This window comes from Oncorhynchus gorbuscha, linkage group LG12 (genome assembly GCF_021184085.1).
Source record: "Oncorhynchus gorbuscha isolate QuinsamMale2020 ecotype Even-year linkage group LG12, OgorEven_v1.0, whole genome shotgun sequence".
Classification (NCBI taxonomy): Eukaryota; Metazoa; Chordata; class Actinopteri; order Salmoniformes; family Salmonidae; genus Oncorhynchus; species Oncorhynchus gorbuscha.
The window spans coordinates 8664897-8685693 of NC_060184.1; the positions used below are offsets into that span (position 1 = coordinate 8664897).

A 20797-nucleotide genomic window follows, 5' to 3' on the forward strand; every position below is an offset into this window, starting at 1 on the left:
GAGAGACAGAGAGAGAGAGAGAGAGAGAGAGAGAGAGAGAGAGAGAGAGAGAGAGAGAGAGAGAGAGGACACAGAAAGAGAGAGGACACAGAAAGAGAGAGGACACAGAAAGAGAGAGGACACAGAAAGAGAGAGAGAGAGGACACAGAAAGAGAGAGGACACAGAAAGAGAGAGGACACAGAAAGAGAGAGGACACAGAAAGAGAGAGGACACAGAAAGAGAGAGGACACAGAAAGAGAGAGGACACAGAGAGAGAGAGGACACACAGAGAGAGAGGACACACAGAGAGAGAGGACACACAGAGAGAGAGGACACACAGAGGACACACAGAGAGAGGACACACAGAGAGAGAGGACACACAGAGAGAGAGGACACACAGAGAGAGAGGACACACAGAGAGAGAGGACACACAGAGAGAGAGGACACAGAGAGAGAGAACAGAGAGCAGATGTAGATATTATAAGGAGGTTAAATTGGGTTAAAGGTCAAGCCACAATCCAGTTATACCTTCCATTGTTTCAAAGGAAGCCATATAAATCTAGATATTACTGTAATTACTCTCAAAGGTGCTGGCCACATCCACCAGGTGGGTCCAGTCCAGGGGGCTGTCCCTGCTCTCAGAGGGGGGGAGGGGCATCAGCTCCTGGGGGAGGGGGTGGCGCTGACGCTCAACCATCTCAGCCAATGACGTGTCAGATGCAGACAGGTCCCCTGGAGAAACAGCACAGGGGGGGGGGGGGGGACAGGTTAGAGCCGGAGACATTACTAACCACGAGAAGACAAACTTAGTGACAATGTTGTTCAAACCATGCACACTTGTCCCTTAGATACCCTCTTTTTTTCTGAAAATGAAACTAACAGGTTGCTATTTTATATTTGTACAACAACATGAGCTTTTCTACCAGCAGAGGGCAGCAGATACACAGCTGCAGCTCCAACCAGCATCACAGGAAACACCGTGATCACAAAGCCCTCCATCGAAGTTTCACATGTCATTCCAAGTAGTCCACTGTCCACAGTTGTATTTTAGAAACCAATGACCATGTTAATATATTCTACGGTTGAAGTCGGAAGTTTAAATACACCTTAGCCAAGTACATTTAAACTCAGTTTTTCACAATTCCTGACATTTTAATCCTAGTAAAAATTCCCTGTTTTAGGTCAGTTAGGATCACCAGTTTATGTTTAGAATGTGAAATGTCAGAATAATAGTAGAGAGAATTATTTATATCTTTATAGCTTTAATTTCTTTCATCACATTCCCAGTGGGTCAGAAGTTTACATACACTCAATTTCAACTCTCTGTGTCCTCTCTTTAAACTCTTTAACTTGGGTCAAACGTTTCAGGTAGCCTTCCACAAGCTTCCCACAATAAGTTGGGTGAATTTTGGCCCATTCCTCCTGACAGAGCTGGTGTAACTGAGTCAGGTTTGTAGGCCTCCTTGCTCGCACACGCTTCTTCAGTTCTGCCCACTAAATGTCTATGTGATTGAGGTCAGGGCTTTGCGATGGCCACTCCAATACCTTGACATTGTTGTCCTTAAGCCACTTTGCCACAACTTTGGAGGTTTGCTTGGGGTCATTGTCCATTTGGAAGACCCATTTGTGACAAAGCTTTAACTGATGTCTTGAGATGTTGCTTAAATATATCCACATAATTTTCCTCCCTCATGATGCCATCTATTTTGTGAAGTGTACCAGTCCCTCCTGCAGCAAAGCACCCCCACAACGTGATGCTGCCACCCCCGTGCTTCACGGTTGGGATGGTGTTCTTCGGCTTGCAAGCCTCCCCCTTTTTTTAAACAATGGTCATTATGGTCAAACAGTTCTATTTTTGTTTCATCAGACCAGAGGACATTTCTCCAAAAAGTACAATCTTTGTCCCCATGTGCAGTTGCAAACTGTAGTTTGGCTTTTTTATGCCGGTTTTGGAGCAGTGACTTCTTCCTTGCTGAGCGGCCTTTCAGGTTATGTCGATATAGGACTCGTTTTACTGTGGATATAGATAGTTTTGTACCTGTTTCCTCCAGCATCTTCACAGGGTCCTTTGCTGTTGTTCTGGGATTGATTTGCACTTTTAGCACCTAAGTACATTCATCTCTAGGAGACAGAACGCGTCTCCTTCCTGAGCGGTATGATGGCTGCGTGGTCTCACTGTGTTTATACTTGCGTACTATTGTTTGTACAGATGAATGTGGTACCTTCAGGCGTTTGGAAATTGCTCCCAAGGATGAATCAGACTTGTGGAGGTCTATAATATTTTTTTCTTAAGTCTTGGCTGATTTAGTTTGATTTTCCCATGATGTCAAGCAAAGAGGCACTGAGTTTGATGGTAGGCCTTGAAATACATCCACAGGTACACCTCATTTTCTGGAATTTTCCAAGCTGTTTAAAGGCTCAGTCAACTTAGTGTATGTAAACTTCTGACCCACTGGAATTGTGATACAGTGAGTTATAAGTGAAGTAATCTGTCTGTAAACAATTGTTGGAAAAATGACTTGATGTCATACACAAAGTAGATGTCCTAACCGACTTGCCAAAACTATAGTTTGTTAACAAGAAATTTGTGGAGTGGTTGAAAAACGATTTTTAATGACTCCAACCTAAGTGTATGTAAACTTCCGACTTCAACTGTATGTGATAGTCAAGGTGTGTAACTCAAAAGTCAGGAATCAAAAGGGTTTGTGAGCAGGGTTCAAGGTAACTGGAACAGTCTCACCGTGGAGTTTGATCCCCAGTTTGTACGAAGGTCGTCTGAGAGGCACCCCGCGGGTGGTGGGAGAACGTGGCAACGTGGAGCAGCTGAACAGCACGTCACTAGCCAGGCTGGGGTCTGGTTCTAGGTCCCCAAGCCTCAGAGAGGGGACACGCTGGCCCCGGTAGATACTCTCATCAGACAGGGTCCGGTGGAGTGATCGACGGGTAGGGGGCTGGCCTGAGGAGGACTGGAGGGAGGGAGGGAGGGAAGAGAGTCAGACTGGTAAGTCCTGCTATTACAAGTCAATTTCATGAAAACGCACAACACACTAGCAGAAGGATTTAAATTCTAACATTGCAGAAGTCCCTGGTCTGCTGTCTGTACACTGCATGATCTCATTGTAGCCACATATAAAATGTCCTGTAATAATAAACACACATACTATATATATACTATGTGTGTGTTTATATACATCTATAGTGTATATATATATAGTGTGTATATATATATATATATATATATATACTATGTGTGTGTTTATATACATCTATAGTGTATATATATAGTGTGTATATATATATATATATATATATATATATATATATATATATACTATGTGTGTGTTTATATACATCTATAGTGTATATATATAGTGTATATATATATATACTATGTGTGTGTTTATATACATCTATAGTGTATATATATAGTGTGTATATATATATATATATATATATATACTATGTGTGTGTTTATATACATCTATAGTGTATATATATAGTGTATATATATATATACTATGTGTGTGTTTATATACATCTATAGTGTATATATATATAGTGTGTATATATATATATATATATATATATATATATATATATATATATATATATATATATATACTATGTGTGTATATATACTATGTGTGTGTGTATATATAGAGTGTGTGTATATATATTATGTGTATAGTGTGTGTATATATAGTGTGTGTATATATATATTATGTGTATAGTGTGTGTATATATAGAGTGTGTATATATATTATGTGTATAGTGTGTGTATATATAGAGTGTGTATATATATATTATGTGTATAGTGTGTGTATATATAGAGTGTGTATATATATATTATGTGTATAGTGTGTATATATATTATGTGTATAGTGTGTGTATACATAGTGTGTATATATAGTGTGTATATATATATATATATAGTGTGTATAGTGTGTGTATATATAGTGTGTATATATATAAAGTGTGTGTATATATACTATGTGTATAGTGTGTATATATATATAGTGTGTATATATATATTATGTGTATAGTGTGTGTATATATAGAGTGTGTATATATATATTATGTGTATAGTGTATATATATATATATATATATAGTGTGTATATATATACGATGTGTATAGTGTGTGTATATATAGTGTGTATATATATATAGTGTGTATATATATATAGTGTGTATATATATACTATGTGTATAGTGTGTATATATATATAGTGTGTATATATATATACTATGTGTATAGTGTGTATATATATATTATGTGTATAGTGTGTGTATATATAATGTGCATATATATACTATGTGTATAGTGTGTGTATATATAGTGTGTATATATATATAGTGTGTATATATATACTATGTGTATAGTGTGTGTATATATAGTGTTTATATATATATATATAGTGTGTATATATATACTATGTGTATTAGTGTGTGTATATATAATATGCATATATATATATATATATAGTGTGTATATATATACTATGTGTATATATATATACTATGTGTATAGTGTGTATATATAGTGTGTATATATATACTATGTGTATAGTGTGTGTATATATATATATATATATATATAGTGTGTATATATATACTATGTGTATAGTGTGTGTATATATATATATAGTGTGTGTATATATACTATGTGTATAGTGTGTGTATATATAGTGTATATATATATATAGTGTGTATATATATACTATGTGTATAGTGTGTATATATATATATATAGTGTGTATATATATACTATGTGTATAGTGTGTATATATATATATATATATATATATAGTGTGTATATATATATACTATGTGTATAGTGTGTGTATATATATATATATATATATATGTGTGTATATATATACTATGTGTATAGTGTGTGTATATATAGTGTTTATATATATATATAGTGTGTATATATATACTATGTGTATAGTGTGTGTATATATAGTGTGTATATATATATATATATATATATATATATATATATATATATATATAGTGTGTATATATATACTATGTGTATAGTGTGTATATATATACTATGTGTTTAGTGTGTGTATATATAATGTGTATATTTATATATATATATATAGTGTGTATATATATACTATGTGTATAGTGTGTGTATATATAGTGTGTATATATATATATATATATATATATATATATAGTGTGTATATATATACTATGTGTATAGTGTGTATATATATAGTGTGTATATATACTATGTGTATAGTGTGTGTATATATAATGTGCATATATATATATATATATATAGTGTGTATATATATACTATGTGTATAGTGTGTGTATATATATATATATATATATATATAGTGTGTATATATATATTATGTGTATAGTGTGTATATATATATAGTGTGTATATATATACTATGTGTATAGTGTGTGTATATATAGTGTGTATATATATACTATGTGTATAGTGTGTGTATATATAGTGTGTATATATATATAGTGTGTATATATATATAGTGTGTATATATATACTATGTGTATAGTGTGTGTATATATGTGCATATATATATATATATAGTGTGTATATATACTATGTGTATAGTGTGTGTATATATAATGTGCATATATATATATATATAGTGTGTATATATACTATGTGTATAGTGTGTGTATATATAATGTGCATATATATATATATATATATAGTGTGTATATATATACTATGTGTATAGTGTGTGTATATATATATATGTATTTTAATGATACTGTTTACTGTTATTGTCTTTATCTCACTCCACTTTAGCAACAGTGTCCTTGTCATTCCTGATAATAAAATGTGTTTGTATTGTAGTGGCCCACCCTGCATGTACCTTGTCCTTGGGAGGGGTGGGGGGAGGGGGGGCTGGTCTCTTCATATCTTCCCCACCCACCCTGCATGTACCTTGTCCTTGGGAGGGAGGGGGGGGGGGGGGGTCTGATCTCTTCATATCTTCCCCACCCACCCTGCATGTACCTTGTCCTTGGCCTTGTGCCGTCTGTGTTTGAGGGGGCTGTCTGGACTCAGTCGCTTCATATCATCCTCTGCACTGGTCTTAGCGTGGGTGAGGTGTGGCTGGGGGGAGTGATGAGGTCTGCTCTGAACACCGACCCCGCCCTGACCTCCACCCCCCTCTCCTCCACTTCCTCCTCCTCCTTCCCCCGGGGACTTCCTGGTAATACATCAATATGGAGGGGTTAGAGGTCAGATAACAGTGTTAAAAATGTAAATACATGCTGCTTCTTCAATACTGTCCTGGTAACACACACCAGGCAGTGAACCAGGCAGTAAACCAGGCAGTGAGCCAGGCAGTAAACCAGGCAGTAAACCAGGCAGTGAGCCAGTAAACCAGGCAGTAAACCAGGCAGTGTGCCAATAAACCAGGCAGTAAACCAGGCAGCAAACCAGGCAGTAAACCAGGCAGTTAGCCAGGCAGTAAGCCAGGCAGTAAACCAGGCAGTGAGCCAGGCAGTAAACCAGGCAGTGAGCCAGGCAGTAAGCCAGGCACTGAACCAGGCAGTAAACCAGGCAGTAAACCAGGCAGTGAGCCAGGCAGAAAACCAGGCAGTAAACCAGGCAGTGAGTGAGCCATGCAGTAAACCAGGCAGTAAACCAGGCAGTGAGCCAGGCAGTGAGCCAGGCAGTAAGCCACGCAGTAAACCAGGCAGTAAACCAGGCAGTGAGCCAGGCAGTAAACCAGGCAGTGAGCCAGGCAGTAAACCAGGCAGTGAGCCAGGCAGTGAGCCAGGCAGTGAGCCAGGCAGTAAACCAGGCAGTGAGCCAGGCAGTGAGCCAGGCAGTAAACCAGGCAGTGAGCCAGGCAGTAAACCAGGCAGTAAACCAGGCAGTAAGCCAGGCAGTAAACCTGGCAGTGAGCCAGGCAGTAAACCAGGCAGTGAGCCAGGCAGTAAACCTGGCAGTAAACCAGGTAGTAAACCAGGCAGTGAGCCAGGCAGTGAGCCAGGCAGTAAACCAGGCAGTAAACCAGGCAGTGAGCCAGGCAGTAAACCAGGCAGTAAACCAGGCAGTAAACCAGGCAGTAAACCAGGCAGTAAGCCAGGCAGTAAACCAGGCAGTGAGCCTTAAAAAAAATCTAATAGATTTTCATCTGGTACAGAGTTCCTCATCACATTTCAACTCAACTTGATGTTAAAAGCAATGTAATATCCCCATTTGGCCACAAGGTGTGGATCAAGTATTCAGAGAGTTCACACAAGGTTATGGTGTCACACATTCAATAGAACACCTGTCCCTCTTACCTGCGGTTGTCCCCGAAGTCGACAGAGTTGATGGTGGATCCTGGCTTCCTCCAGCCAATGAGGTACTTGGAGGTGGCTCCCTGACGGGGGTAGAAGGTCTTGGGGCTGGGAGAGACCGACGTCTGGGAGCAGGGGGAGGTGGCAGAGGAAGACGAATCTTCACGAGGGGAACTGTGGCCAGAATGGCCTCTGGAGCTGGGGGTGGGGGAGAGAGAGGGGGGGGGGGGAGAGAGGGGGTGGGGGAGAGAGGGGGGTGGGGGGAGAGAGAGGGGGTGGGGGGGAGAGAGAGGGGGGGGGGAGGAGAGTATGGGGGAGAGAGGGGGTGGGGGGAGAGAGGGGGTGGGGGGAGAGAGAGGGGGTGGGGGGAGAGAGAGTGGGGGGAGAGAGAGGGGGTGGGGGGAGAGAGAGGGGGTGGGGAGAGAGAGGGGGTGGGGGGAGAGAGAGGGGGTGGGGGGAGAGAGAGGGGGTGGGGGGGAGAGAGAGGGGGTGGGGGGAGAGAGAGGGGTGGGGGGAGAGAGAGGGTGGGGGGAGAGAGAGGTATGGGGGGAGAGAGAGTATGGGGGGAGAGAGGGGGGGGAGGGGGAGAGAAAGAGAGTATGGGGAGAGAAAGAGAGTATGGGGAGAGAAAAAGAGTATGGGGAGAGAAAAAGAGTATGGGGCGAGAAAGAGAGTATGGGGAGAGAGAGAGAGTATGGGGCGAGAGAGAGAGTATGGGGAGAGAGAGAGAGTATGGGGCGAGAGAGAGAGTATAGATTTAACTAGCGGGCATCGAGGGCCAAAATAATGTAACATGCCAATGAAATAATCTAGACTTTTAGCTAATAACCACGGAGATAAACACATATCTTTGCAGTGGACGTGTAGAGATTACAGTGTGCTACATATCCTCCTCACAGTCCTAACGTCAATGTACACAGTTATCGTGCTATCAGCTAGCCAGGCTTTAATCAACGTGCATCTCTGTGGGCTTTGTTAACTGTGTGAGTTCTGTTACGAGTATCAAGGCCATTATATTGTGCTTCTGGGGAAGACACTTGTATCACTATATATTCTACCTCATCTCCACTGCTTGAAAGATTAGCAATCAGTTTAGATAGATAAGATATATATTATCTACCTCACTTGCTTTGGCAATGTTAACACATGTTTCCCATGCCAATAAAGCCCCTTGAATTCAATTGAGAGAGAGAGAGAGAGAGCGGGAGGGACCTAGCAAATATCATGGTTAAAAGACGGGAGTTTTTGAAAAAGGTTATGTGTTTGAGGGTGAGTGTGTGTCTGCTGTATGTGTATTCAAGTCTTAAACAGTACATACCTGGACCCTGCGTCACTCAGACTGAACAAGCTGCAATCTCTAACCAACAGGTGTGTAGGAGGAGTCCTAGCAGTCCCCTCTCCTCTCTCCCCCCTCTCCACTGGGGGTTGTGGGGACTCCACGGTTGTCGTGGACCTCTCTAGCACCCTCCTGTCCCCCTCGGTGGGGCTATGCCAAGGGGATGGAGCTCTATCCCTCCCCTCTCTACCCCCAGGAGCCAAGAGGGAACTAGAGCTCCCGTGGTGGGGGTGTGGGTGGCCCCCTCCTCCTCCGTAAGACGAGGTGTCTATCCCGCTGTCGGCAGAAGCACCATGGAGGTAACCCCCTCCCAGGCCGTTGGGTTCAGAGTCAGGGGCCTCCCCTGGTGCTCCGGGGCCCCCCAGGTCAGACCACTTGTCGGTGTCGCTGTGGCCCCCGCTGGAGGCCGTGCTGGACAGGGTGTTACTGCTGGAGTAGGGACCCTCAGGCTGTGGGGGGGGGAAGAGGGGGGGGGAGAGAGAGAGAAAGACAGAGAGAGAGAGAGAGAGAGAGAGAGAGAGATGGGTTAGACAGGAGTCTGGACAAGAGAAAATGTCTTCAGATCAGGGATATCCTCATAGTATAGTACTTCCGGCGCCGACAGAGATGGCCGCCTCGCTTCGCGTTCCTAGGAAACTATGCAGTTTTTTTGTTTTTTTACGTGTTATTTCTTACATTAGTACCCCAGGTCATCTTAGGTTTCATTACATACAGTCGAGAAGAACTACTGAATATAAGATCAGCGTCAACTCACCATCAGTACGACCAAGAATATATTTTCCGCGACGCGGATCCTGTGTTCGGCCTTACAAACAGGTCAACGGAATGGATTCCATGCAGCGACCCCCCCAAAAAAACGACTTCGTAAAAGAGGGAAACGTAGCGGTCTTCTGGTCAGACTCCAGACACGGGCACATCGCGCACCACTCCCTAGCATTCTTCTTGCCAATGTCCAGTCTCTTGACAACAAGGTTGATGAAATCCGAGCAAGGGTGGCATTCCAGAGGGACATCAGAGACCGTAACGTTCTCTGCTTTACGGAAACATGGCTTACTGGGAAGACGCTATCCAGGGCGGTGCAGCCAACGGGTTTCTCCACGCATCGCGCCGACAGAAACAAACATCTTTCTGGTAAGAAGAGTGGCGGGGGCGTATGCCTCATGACTAACGGGACATGGTGTGATGAAGGAAACATACAGGAACTCAAATCCTTCTGTTCACCTGATTTAGAATTCCTCACAATCAAATGTAGACCGCATTATCTTCCAAGAGAATTCTCTTCGATTATAATCACAGCCGTATATATCCCCCCCCAAGCAGACACATCGATGGCTCTGAACGAACTTTATTTAACTCTTTGCAAACTGGAAACCATTTATCCGGAGGCTGCATTCATTGTAGCTGGGGATTTTAACAAAGCTAATTTGAAAACAAGACTCCCTAAATTTTATCAGCATATCGATTGCGCAACCAGGGGTGCTAAAACCTTGGATCATTGTTACTCTAACTTCCGCGACGCATATAAGGCCCTGCCCCGCCCCCCTTTCGGAAAAGCTGACCACGACTCCATTTTGTTGATCCCTGCCTACAGACAGAAACTTAAACAAGTGGCTCCCACGCTGAGGTCTGTCCAACGCTGGTCAGACCAAGCTGACTCCACACTCCAAGACTGCTTCCATCACGTGGACTGGGACATGTTTCGTATTGCGTCAGATAAAAATATTGACGAATACGCTGATTCGGTGTGCGAGTTCATTAGAACGTGCGTCGAAGATGTCGTTCCCATAGCAACGATAAAAACATTCCCTAACCAGAAACCGTGGATTGATGGCAGCATTCGCGTGAAACTGAAAGCGCGAACCACTGCTTTTAATCAGGGCAAGGTGTCTGGCAACATGACTGAATACAAACAGTGCAGCTATTCCCTCCGCAAGGCTATCAAACAAGCTAAGCGTCAGTACAGAGACAAAGTAGAATCTCAATTCAACGGCTCAGACACAAGAGGTATGTGGCAGGGTCTACAGTCAATCACGGACTAAAAGAAGAAACCCAGCCCAGTCACGGACCAGGATGTCTTGCTCCTAGGCAGACTAAATAACTTTTTTGCCCGCTTTGAGGACAATACAGTGCCACTGACATGGCCTGCAACGAAAACATGCGGTCTCTCCTTCACTGCAGCCGAGGTGAGTAAGACATTTAAACGTGTTAACCCTCGCAAGGCTGCAGGCCCAGACGGCATCCCCAGCCGCGCCCTCAGAGCATGCGCAGACCAGCTGGCCGGTGTGTTTACGGACTTATTCAATCAATCCCTATACCAGTCTGCTGTTCCCACATGCTTCAAGAGGGCCACCATTGTTCCTGTTCCCAAGAAAGCTAAGGTAACTGAGCTAAACGACTACCGCCCCGTAGCACTCTCTTCCGTCATCATGAAGTGCTTTGAGAGACTAGTCAAGGACCATATCACCTCCACCCTACCTGACACCCTAAACCCACTCCAATTTGCTTACCGCCCAAATAGATCCACAGACGATGCAATCTCAACCACACTGCACACTGCCCTAACCCACCTGGACAAGAGGAATACCTATGTGAGAATGCTGTTCATCGACTACAGCTCGGCATTCAACACCATAGTACCCTCCAAGCTCGTCATCAAGCTAGAGACCCTGGGTCTCGACCCCGCCCTGTGCAACTGGGTACTGGACTTCCTGACGGGCCGCCCCCAGGTGGTGAGGGTAGGCAACAACATCTCCTCCCCGCTGACCCTCAACACGGGGGCCCCACAAGGGTGCGTTCCGAGCCCTCTCCTGTACTCCCTGTTCACCCACGACTGCGTGGCCACGCACGCCTCCAACTCAATCATCAAGTTTGCGAACGACACAACAGTGGTAGGCTTGATTACCAACAACGACGAGACGGCCTACAGGGAGGAGGTGAGGGCCCTCGGAGTGTGGTGTCAGGAAAATAACCTCACACTCAACGTCAACAAAACTAAGGAGATGATTGTGGACTTCAGGAAACAGCAGAGGGAACACCCCCCTATCCACATCGATGGAACAGTAGTGGAAAGGGTAGCAAGTTTTAAGGACCTCGGCATACACATCACAGACAAACTGAATTGGTCCACTCACACTGACAGCCTCTTCAACCTCAGGAGGCTGAAGAAATTCGGCTTGTCACCAAAAGCACTCACAAACTTCTACAGATGCACAATCGAGAGCATCCTGGCGGGCTGTATCACCGCCTGGTACGGCAACTGCTCCGCCCTCAACCGTAAGGCTCTCCAGAGGGTAGTGAGGTCTGCACAACGCATCACGGGGGCAAACTACCTGCCCTCCAGGACACCTACACCACCCGATGTTACAGGAAGGCCATAAAGATCATCAAGGACATCAACCACCCGAGCCACTGCCTGTTCACCCCGCTATCATCCAGAAGGCGAGGTCAGTACAGGTGCATCAAAGCTGGGACCGAGAGACTGAAAAACAGCTTCTATCTCAAGGCCATCAGACTGTTAAACAGCCACCACTAACATTGAGTGGCTGCTGCCAACACACTGTCATTGACACTGACCCAACTCCAGCCATTTTAATAATGGAATTGATGGGAAATGATGTAAATATATCACTAGCCACTTTAAACAATGCTACCTTATATAATGTTACTTAACCTACATTATTCATCTCATATGCATACGTATATACTGTACTCTATATCATCGACTGCATCCTTATGTAATACATGTATCACTAGCCACTTTAACTATGCCACTTTGTTTACTTTGTCTACATACTCATCTCATATGTATATACTGTACTTGATACCATCTACTGTATGCTGCCCTGTACCATCACTCATTCATATATCCTTATGTACATATTCTTTATCCCCTTACACTGTGTATAAGACAGTAGTTTTGGAATTGTTGGTTATCACTGCATTGTCGGAACTAGAAGCACAAGCATTTCGCTACACTCGCATTAACATCTGCTAACCATGTGTATGTGACAAATACAATTTGATTTGATTTGATCTCCTCTCCTCATCTCCTCTCCATCTGCAGTGATCTGAAAGACCTGGACAAGAGAACATGTTTTCAGGTGCTTTAGAGCAGATGAAGGAGGGGAGATGAGATGAGGAAATGAGGAGAGGAGGTGAGGCGAGGAGATGAGGAGATGAGGAGAAGACATGAGGAGAGGACATGAGAAGAGGAGATGAGAAGAGGAGATGGAGAGAAAGTCACTTTGGACTATTGACATGCAACCCAAATGTTTCATCAGGTGGCTTAAGAGGTATATTTCGACCTCCACCCTGGTCGGGGTGAGGTCAGGGGAGTGTGGCGCAGAGTGAAGCCTGACCTGGGAGCTCTTCTTGGGGGAGTGGTGGATGACCTGCTCCTGCCTCTGGATGCGTGGTGCTCCGGAGTACCCAGGACCAGACTTAGACACAGGAGAATCTAAAAACACACACACACACACACACACACACACACACACAAAACACACACACACACACACACACACACACACACACACACACACACACACACACACACACACACACACACACACACACACACACACACACACACACACACGAGTTTGAGGTTAGCAACAGTGCAAGGAAACACACACACACACACACACACTAGTGTGAACACACACTAAGGACCATGACTTTTGCACACGGTCCTCAGAGCCAGATGTACTGATAATCTAGTTTACATTATTCTACAGTCACACGTACAGTGTGTGTGACGATCATCCTATGATCTCATCACATAATCTAGACATGCCTTATATACAGTTGAAGTCAGAAGTATACATACACTTAGTCATTAAAACATTAAAACTCGTTTTTCAAACACTCCACAAATTTCTTGTTAATAAACTATACTTTTGGCAAGTCGGTTAGGACATCTACTTTGTGCAAGACATCAAGTAATTTTTCCAACAATTGTTTACAGACAGATTAATTCACTGTATCACATTCCAGTGTGTCAGAAGTTTACATACACTAAGTTGACTGTCCTTTAACCAGCTGGGAAAATTCCAGAAAATGAGGTGTACCTGTGGATGTATTTCAAGGCCTACCTCCAAAACCACCATAAAAAAAAAAAAGCGGGACAAAGATTGTACTTTTTGGAGAAATGTCCTCCGGTCTGATGAAACAAAAATAGAACTGTTTGGCCATAATGACCATCATTATGTTTGGAGGAAAAAGGGGGATGCTTGCAAGCTGAAGAACACCATCCCAACCGTGAAGCACGGGGGTGGCAGCATCATGTTCTGGGGGTGCTTTGCTGCAGGAGGGACTGGTGCACTTCACAAAATAGATGGCATCATGAGGAGGACAATTATGTGGATATATTGAAGCAACATCTCAAGACATCAGGCAGGAAGTTAAAGCTTGGTCACAAATGGGTCATCCAAATAGACAATGACCAGACAAATATGTGTATATATATCTATATATATATATCTATATATCTATATATATATGTATATATACAGTTAGTCAGCCACTAATTGTGCAAGTTCTCCCACTTAAAAAGGTGAGAGAGGCCTGTAATTTTCATCATAGGTACACTTCAACTATGACAGACAAAATGAAAAACAAAATCCAGAAAATCACATGGTAGGATTTTTAATGAATTTATTTGCAAATTATGGTGGGAAATAAGTATTTGGTCACCTACAAACAAGCAAGATTTCTGGCTCTCACAGACCTGTAACTTCTTCTTTAAGAGGCTCCTCTGTCCTCCACTCGTTACCTGTATTAATGTTTGAACTTGTTATCAGTATAAAAGACACCTGTCCACAACCTCAAACAGTCACACTCCAAACTCCACTATGGCCAAGACCAAAGAGCTGTCAAAGGTCACCAGAAACTAAATTGTAGACCTGCACCAGGCTGGGAAGACTGAATCTGCAATAGGTAAGCAGCTTGGTTTGAAGAAATCAACTGTGGGAGCAATTATTAGGAAATGGAAGACATACAAGACCACTGATAATCTCCCTCGATCTGGGGCTCCACGCAAGATCTCACCCCGTGGGGTCAAAACGATCACAAGAACGGTGAGCAAATATCCCAGAACCACACGGGGAGACCTAGTGAATGACCTGCAGAGACCTGGGACCAAAGTAACAAAGCCTACCATCAGTAACACTATGCCGCCAGGGACTCAAATCCTGCAGTGCCAGACGTGTCCCCCTGCTTAAGCCAGTACATGTCCAGGCCCGTCTGAAGTTTGCTAGAGAGCATTTGGATGATCCAGAAGAAGATTGGGAGAATGTCATATGGTCAGATGAAAGCAACATATAACTTTTTGGTAAAAACTCAACTCGTCGTGTTTGGAGGACAAAGAATGCTGAGTTGCATCCAAAGAACACCATACCTACTGTGAAGCATGGGGGTGGAAACATCATGCTTCGGAGATGTTTTTCTGCAAAGGGACCAGGACGACTGATCCGTGTAAAGGAAAGAATGAATTGGGCCATGTATCGTGAGGTTTTGAGTGAAAACCTCCTTCCATCAGCAAGGGCATTGAAGATGAAACGTGGTTGGGTCTTTCAGCATGACAATGATCCCAAACACACCGCCCGGGCAACGAAGGAGTGGCTTAGTAAGAAGCATTTCAAGGTCGTGGAGTGCAGATCTCAACCCTATAGAACATATTTGGAGGGAGTTGAAAGTCTGTGTTGCCCGGCAACAGCCCCAAAACATCACTGCTCTAGAGGAGATCTGCATGGAGGAATGGGCCAAAATACCAGCAACAGTGTGTGAAAACCTTGTCAAGACTTACAGAAAACGTTTGACCTCTGTCATTGCCAACAAAGGGTATATAACAAAGTATTGAGATACACTTGTTATTGACCAAATACTTATTTTCCACCATAATTTGCAAATAAATTCACAAAAATCCTACGATGTGACTTTCTGATTTTTTTTCTCATTTTGTCTGTCATAGTTGAAGTGTATCTATGATGAAAATTACAGGCCTCTCATCTTTTAAGTGGGAGAACTTGCACAATTAGTGGCTGACTAAATACTTTTTTGCCCCACTGTACATATCTATATCTTATATATATATATAAGTATCTATATCTATATATCTGTGTGTGTGTGTGTCAATAAATGAGGCTATAGAGTAATTGGCCAGGTGTTACGCAGAAAACAACCACACAGATATAGACAGGCCATTAGTGAGCATGGCACCCAGGGGGAAACATGGCTGTAAGTGAGAGAGCGAGAGAAAAGAGAACAAGGGGATACATTGAAGAGATCATGCAGATAGAAAACAGAGAGAGGGACTGTAGAGAGCAGTAGAAAACAGAGAGAGGGGCTGTAGAGATGAAGAGAGCAGTAGAAAACAGAGAGAGGGACTGTAGAGAGCAGTAGAAAACAGAGAGAGGGACTGTAGAGAGCAGTAGAAAACAGAGAGAGGGACTGTAGAGATGTAGAGAGCAGTAGAAAACAGAGAGAGGGACTGTAGAGATGAAGAGAGCAGTAGAAAACAGAGAGGGACTGTAAAGAGCAGTAGAAAACAGATAGAGGGACTGTAAAGAGCAGTAGAAAACAGATAGAGGGACTGTAGAGAGCAGTAGAAAACAGATAGAGGGACTGTAAAGAGCAGTAGAAAACAGAGAGAGGGACTGTAAAGAGCAGTAGAAAACAGATAGAGGGACTGTAAAGAGCAGTAGAAAACAGATAGAGGGACTGTAGAGAGCAGTAGAAAACAGAGAGAGGGACTGTAGAGAGCAGTAGAAAACAGAGAGAGGGACTGTAGAGAGCAGTAGAAAACAGAGAGAGGGACTGTAGAGAGCAGTAGAAAACAGAGAGAGGGACTGTAGAGAGCAGTAGAAAACAGAGAGAGGGACTGTAGAGAGCAGTAGAAAACAGAGAGAGGGACTGTAGATGTAGAGAGCAGTAGAAAACAGAGAGAGGGACTGTAGAGAGCAGTAGAAAACAGAGAGGGGGACTGTAGAGAGCAGTAGAAAACAGAGAGGGGGACTGTAGAGAGCAGTAGAAAACAGAGAGGGGGACTGTAGAGAGCAGTAGAAAACAGAGAGAGGGACTGTAGAGATGTAGAGAGCAGTAGAAAACAGAGAGAGGGACTGTAGAGATGTAGAGAGCAGTAGAAAACAGAGAGAGGGACTGTAGAGAGCAGTAGAAAACAGAGAGAGGGACTGTAGAGAGCAGTAGAAAACAGAGAGGGACTGTAGAGAGCAGTTGAAAACAGAGAGAGGGACTGTAGAGAGCAGTAGAAAACAGAGAGAGGGACTGTAGAGAGCAGTAGAAAACAGAGAGAGGGACTGTAGAGAGCAGTAGAAAACAGAGAGAGGGACTGTAGAGAGCAGTAGAAAACAGAGAGAGGGACTGTAGAGAGCAGTAGAAAACAGAGAGAGGGACTGTAGAGAGCAGTAGAAAACAGAGAGAGGGACTGTAGAGAGCAGTAGAAAACAGAGAGAGGGACTGTAGAGAGCAGTAGAAAACAGAGAGAGGGACTGTAGAGAGCAGTAGAAAACAGAGAGAGGGACTGTAGAGAGCAGTAGAAAACAGAGAGAGGGACTGTAGAGATGTAGAGAGCAGTAGAAAACAGAGAGAGGGACTGTAGAGATGTAGAGAGCAGTAGAATACAGAGAGAGGGACTGTAGAGATGTAGAGAGCAGTAGAACACAGAGAGAGGGACTGTAGAGAGCAGTAGAAAACAGAGAGAGGGACTGTAGAGAGCAGTAGAAAACAGAGAGAGGGACTGTAGAGATGTAGAGAGCAGTAGAACACAGAGAGAGGGACTCTAGAGAGCAGTAGAAAACAGAGAGAGGGACTGTAGAGAGCAGTAGAAAACAGAGAGAGGGACTGTAGAGATGTAGAGAGCAGTATAACACAGAGAGAGGGACTGTAGAGAGCAGTAGAACACAGAGAGAGGGACTGTAGAGAGCAGTAGAACACAGAGAGAGGGACTGTAGAGAGCAGTAGAATACAGAGAGAGGGACTGTAGAGAGCAGTAGAAAACAGAGAGAGGGACTGTAGAGATGTAGAGAGCAGTAGAACACAGAGAGAGGGACTGTAGAGAGCAGTAGAACACAGAGAGAGGGACTGTAGAGAGCAGTAGAAAACAGAGAGGGACTGTAGAGATGTAGAGAGCAGTAGAACACAGAGAGAGGGACTGTAGAGAGCAGTAGAAAACAGAGAGAGGGACTGTAGAGAGCAGTAGAAAACAGAGAGAGGGACTGTAGAGAGCAGTAGAAAACAGAGAGAGGGACTGTAGAGAGCAGTAGAAAACAGAGAGAGGGACTGAAGAGATAGAGAGCAGTATCCGTGTCATGACAGCAGTGCAGTCCATGGTATACAGAGAACGACTACCAACATATTTCACCCCTCAGCAGTTGTCTGCTCTGCAGTCTCGATACTCTCTAATGAGGTAGTGTGTGTGTGTATCTCTCTCTGTGTGTGTGGTCCTGGTTTCAGTCCCTGCATGCGTTACGTGAATCCTGCCATTCACCACTGACAGGTGAGTCATTTCCCAGAAGCCACCTCTTTCTTCTCCGCTGGCGGTTTGGAAAATGTGACCGACCACCTTGATTCAGTCTCATGAGGCAACATTTGAAAATAGTGTCTTACATTGGATAAAAGTAGAGACTCAGAGCTACAAAATTGTATATATATATATATATATATATATATATATATATATATATATATATATATATATATATATATATATATATATATATATATATATATATATATATATATATATATCATACACTGCAGTTGGGGAACAATGGGAAAGTAATTCTGCTTTGAAAGTTGATATACTTGAAACCTCACTTTAGTAGAGAAAATGGCCCTTGAATGTTTGGTGCACCTACTGGAGAGATCTTCTTTGTCTACACCCATTCATAATCGTTCACACCCTCTTAAGCCCGAGCCCCACCTAGGCCTGTGGCAGTCACCAAATGTCATCAGCCGGTGATTGTCAAGCAAACAACTGTCGGTCTCACGGAAGTTGACCGTTAGTTAAGATAAACACATTTAGTAGCCTCCGGCTTACACACATTGTCTACAAGCCACTGATGCAGACCATTGGAGCATCTAAATTTTTAAAAAGTCTAATAAATCCATGTAATATAGCCTCGACCGTCACCACAAATCCATTATTTATTTTAGACAGGTCTAAAGAAACATGATATTAAGAAAATGTAGTCTATTTCTGAAGAACAGAATAGCATACGGAGTTGTCCTTATGTTAAGTCCTGATCTGGCTGTGTCAAATGGATGTGGGCTACACTAGTTCATTTAGTTGTCCTTATGTTAGGTCCTGATCTGGCCATGTCAAATGGCTGTATGCTACACTAGTTCATTTAGTTGTCCTTATGTTAAGTCCTGATCTGGCTGTGTCAAATGGATGTGGGCTACACTAGTTCATTTAGTTGTCCTTATGTTAGGTCCTGATCTGGCCATGTCAAATGGCTGTATGCTACACTAGTTCATTTAGCAGAGGAGATTGTCTTAGAATTCCGTGCCATTATTTTATAGTATGAAAAATACAATTGAACAAAACTGAATAAAATAGAAAGGATATTTTTTTCCAAACGATTAAGGGAGTGTGTTGCACATGCAGCTATTCTGTGTTGAGTGGTTAACAAATAAGTAGGTATTCCTATTCGCTTCATTTAGAGTTGTTCATTTAACTTTAGTTGTTCTACAAACGCTGGGCTATATGTTTAGATTTGTACGGCTGTATGATGCGACTAATGATGATTTGGAAACAGCTGCTTGAAAGGCAGGAGCTCTGCTTTGTTTGTTTTTGCACAGGCTGTACACACTTCATCAGTCTCTCATTCACAATTTGACAAGCACTTGATAATGGCTAGAATTCTATGGCGTCGTTGTGCCCTTCTCCCTGAGCTCCATCACGTGATTGGGACTTTCTCACATGCTACAAGTGAAGACAGATTGGTGCCGCAACTGCACGCGTCCTTATACAATTCCCGAGGTGCATATTGAAGATATTGGAAGGACTGTCCACATTTTCAGCAAACCAGATGAATAGGCCAAACAAACAGCAAAAACACTAGCCTATGTCAACCTACTATCCCCTATAGTACAAAAGTCGACCTATTCTATTCTGTGCGAGAAATAAATATTCCAAACATAGTGTGGGACAGTTGTGGGATGCGATAGATCCCAAATAAATACAGCCGCTATCATCAACAAAAAAAAAACGTTTTTTATAAAAAGTTGCCGACGCAACAGATCAGAACATTTCGCCTTTTCTTCACATTATAAACTCCGCAACGGGCACATTGTCATGTTTGTCATTTATTATCATGTCTTGTCCCTGTGCTCCCCATTCTGTTCGTTTCCCTCTGCTGGTCTTATTGGGTTCTTTCCTCTTTCTATCCCTCTCTCTCCCCTCCCCTCTCACTCTCTCGCTCTCTCTTCTCTCTATCGTTCCGTTCCTGCTCCCAGCTGTTCCTATTCCCCTAATCATCATTTAGTCTTCCCACACCTGTTCCCGATCCTTTCCCCTGATTAGAGTCCCTATTTATTCCTTTGTGTTCCGTTCCTGTCCCGTCGGTTCCTTGTTTAGTATTCACCGTGCTGTGATTGTGTTTCGCCCTGTCCTGTCGTGTTTTTGCCTTCATCAGATGCTGCGTGTGAGCAGGTGTCTCTGTCAACTACGGCCTGCGCCTACCCGAAGCGACCTGCAGTCTGTGGCCGCTTCTCTTGTTATTCCCTCTACAGACTAGAGGATTTCTGTTATTCCCTGTTTGGACTTGAATAAACTCTGTTTCTGTTAAGTCGCTTTTGGGTCCTCTATCACCAGCATGACAGAAGGAACCGACCAAGGAATGGACCCAGCGACTTCAGACGCTCGTTACACTGCCGTCAAGATCCAAGGAGCCATGCTCGGCAGACACGAGCAGGAATTGTCTGCTGCTCGCCATGCCGTGGAGAACCTGGCCGCTCAGGTTTCCGACCTCTCTGGACAGTTCCAGAGTCTACGTCTCGTGCCACCTGTTACTTCCTGGCCTGCCGAGCCTCCAGAACCTAGGGTTAATAACCCACCTTGCTACTCCGGGCAGCCCACTGAGTGCCGCTCCTTTCTCACGCAGTGTGAGATTGTGTTCTCTCTCCAACCCAACACATACTCTAGAGAGAGAGCTCGGGTTGCTTACG

At 43.5% G+C, this 20797-nt stretch overlaps 1 protein-coding gene across 2 annotated transcripts in view; it reads right to left on the reverse strand.

Annotated features, from left to right (window-relative positions):
* LOC123990498 (signal-induced proliferation-associated 1-like protein 1) overlaps window positions 1-20797 on the reverse strand; it is a 264229-nt gene that overhangs the window by 8184 nt on the left and 235248 nt on the right. For both annotated transcript variants that reach the window (XM_046291048.1, XM_046291049.1), the window contains 6 exons: window positions 12967-13064; window positions 8591-9057; window positions 7276-7470; window positions 5993-6188; window positions 2721-2946; window positions 560-712 (listed from right to left, as the gene is read on the reverse strand). In XM_046291048.1, the coding sequence (XP_046147004.1) occupies window positions 560-712; window positions 2721-2946; window positions 5993-6188; window positions 7276-7470; window positions 8591-9057; window positions 12967-13064 (1335 nt within the window). The remainder of the gene's footprint in view (window positions 1-559; window positions 713-2720; window positions 2947-5992; window positions 6189-7275; window positions 7471-8590; window positions 9058-12966; window positions 13065-20797) is intronic.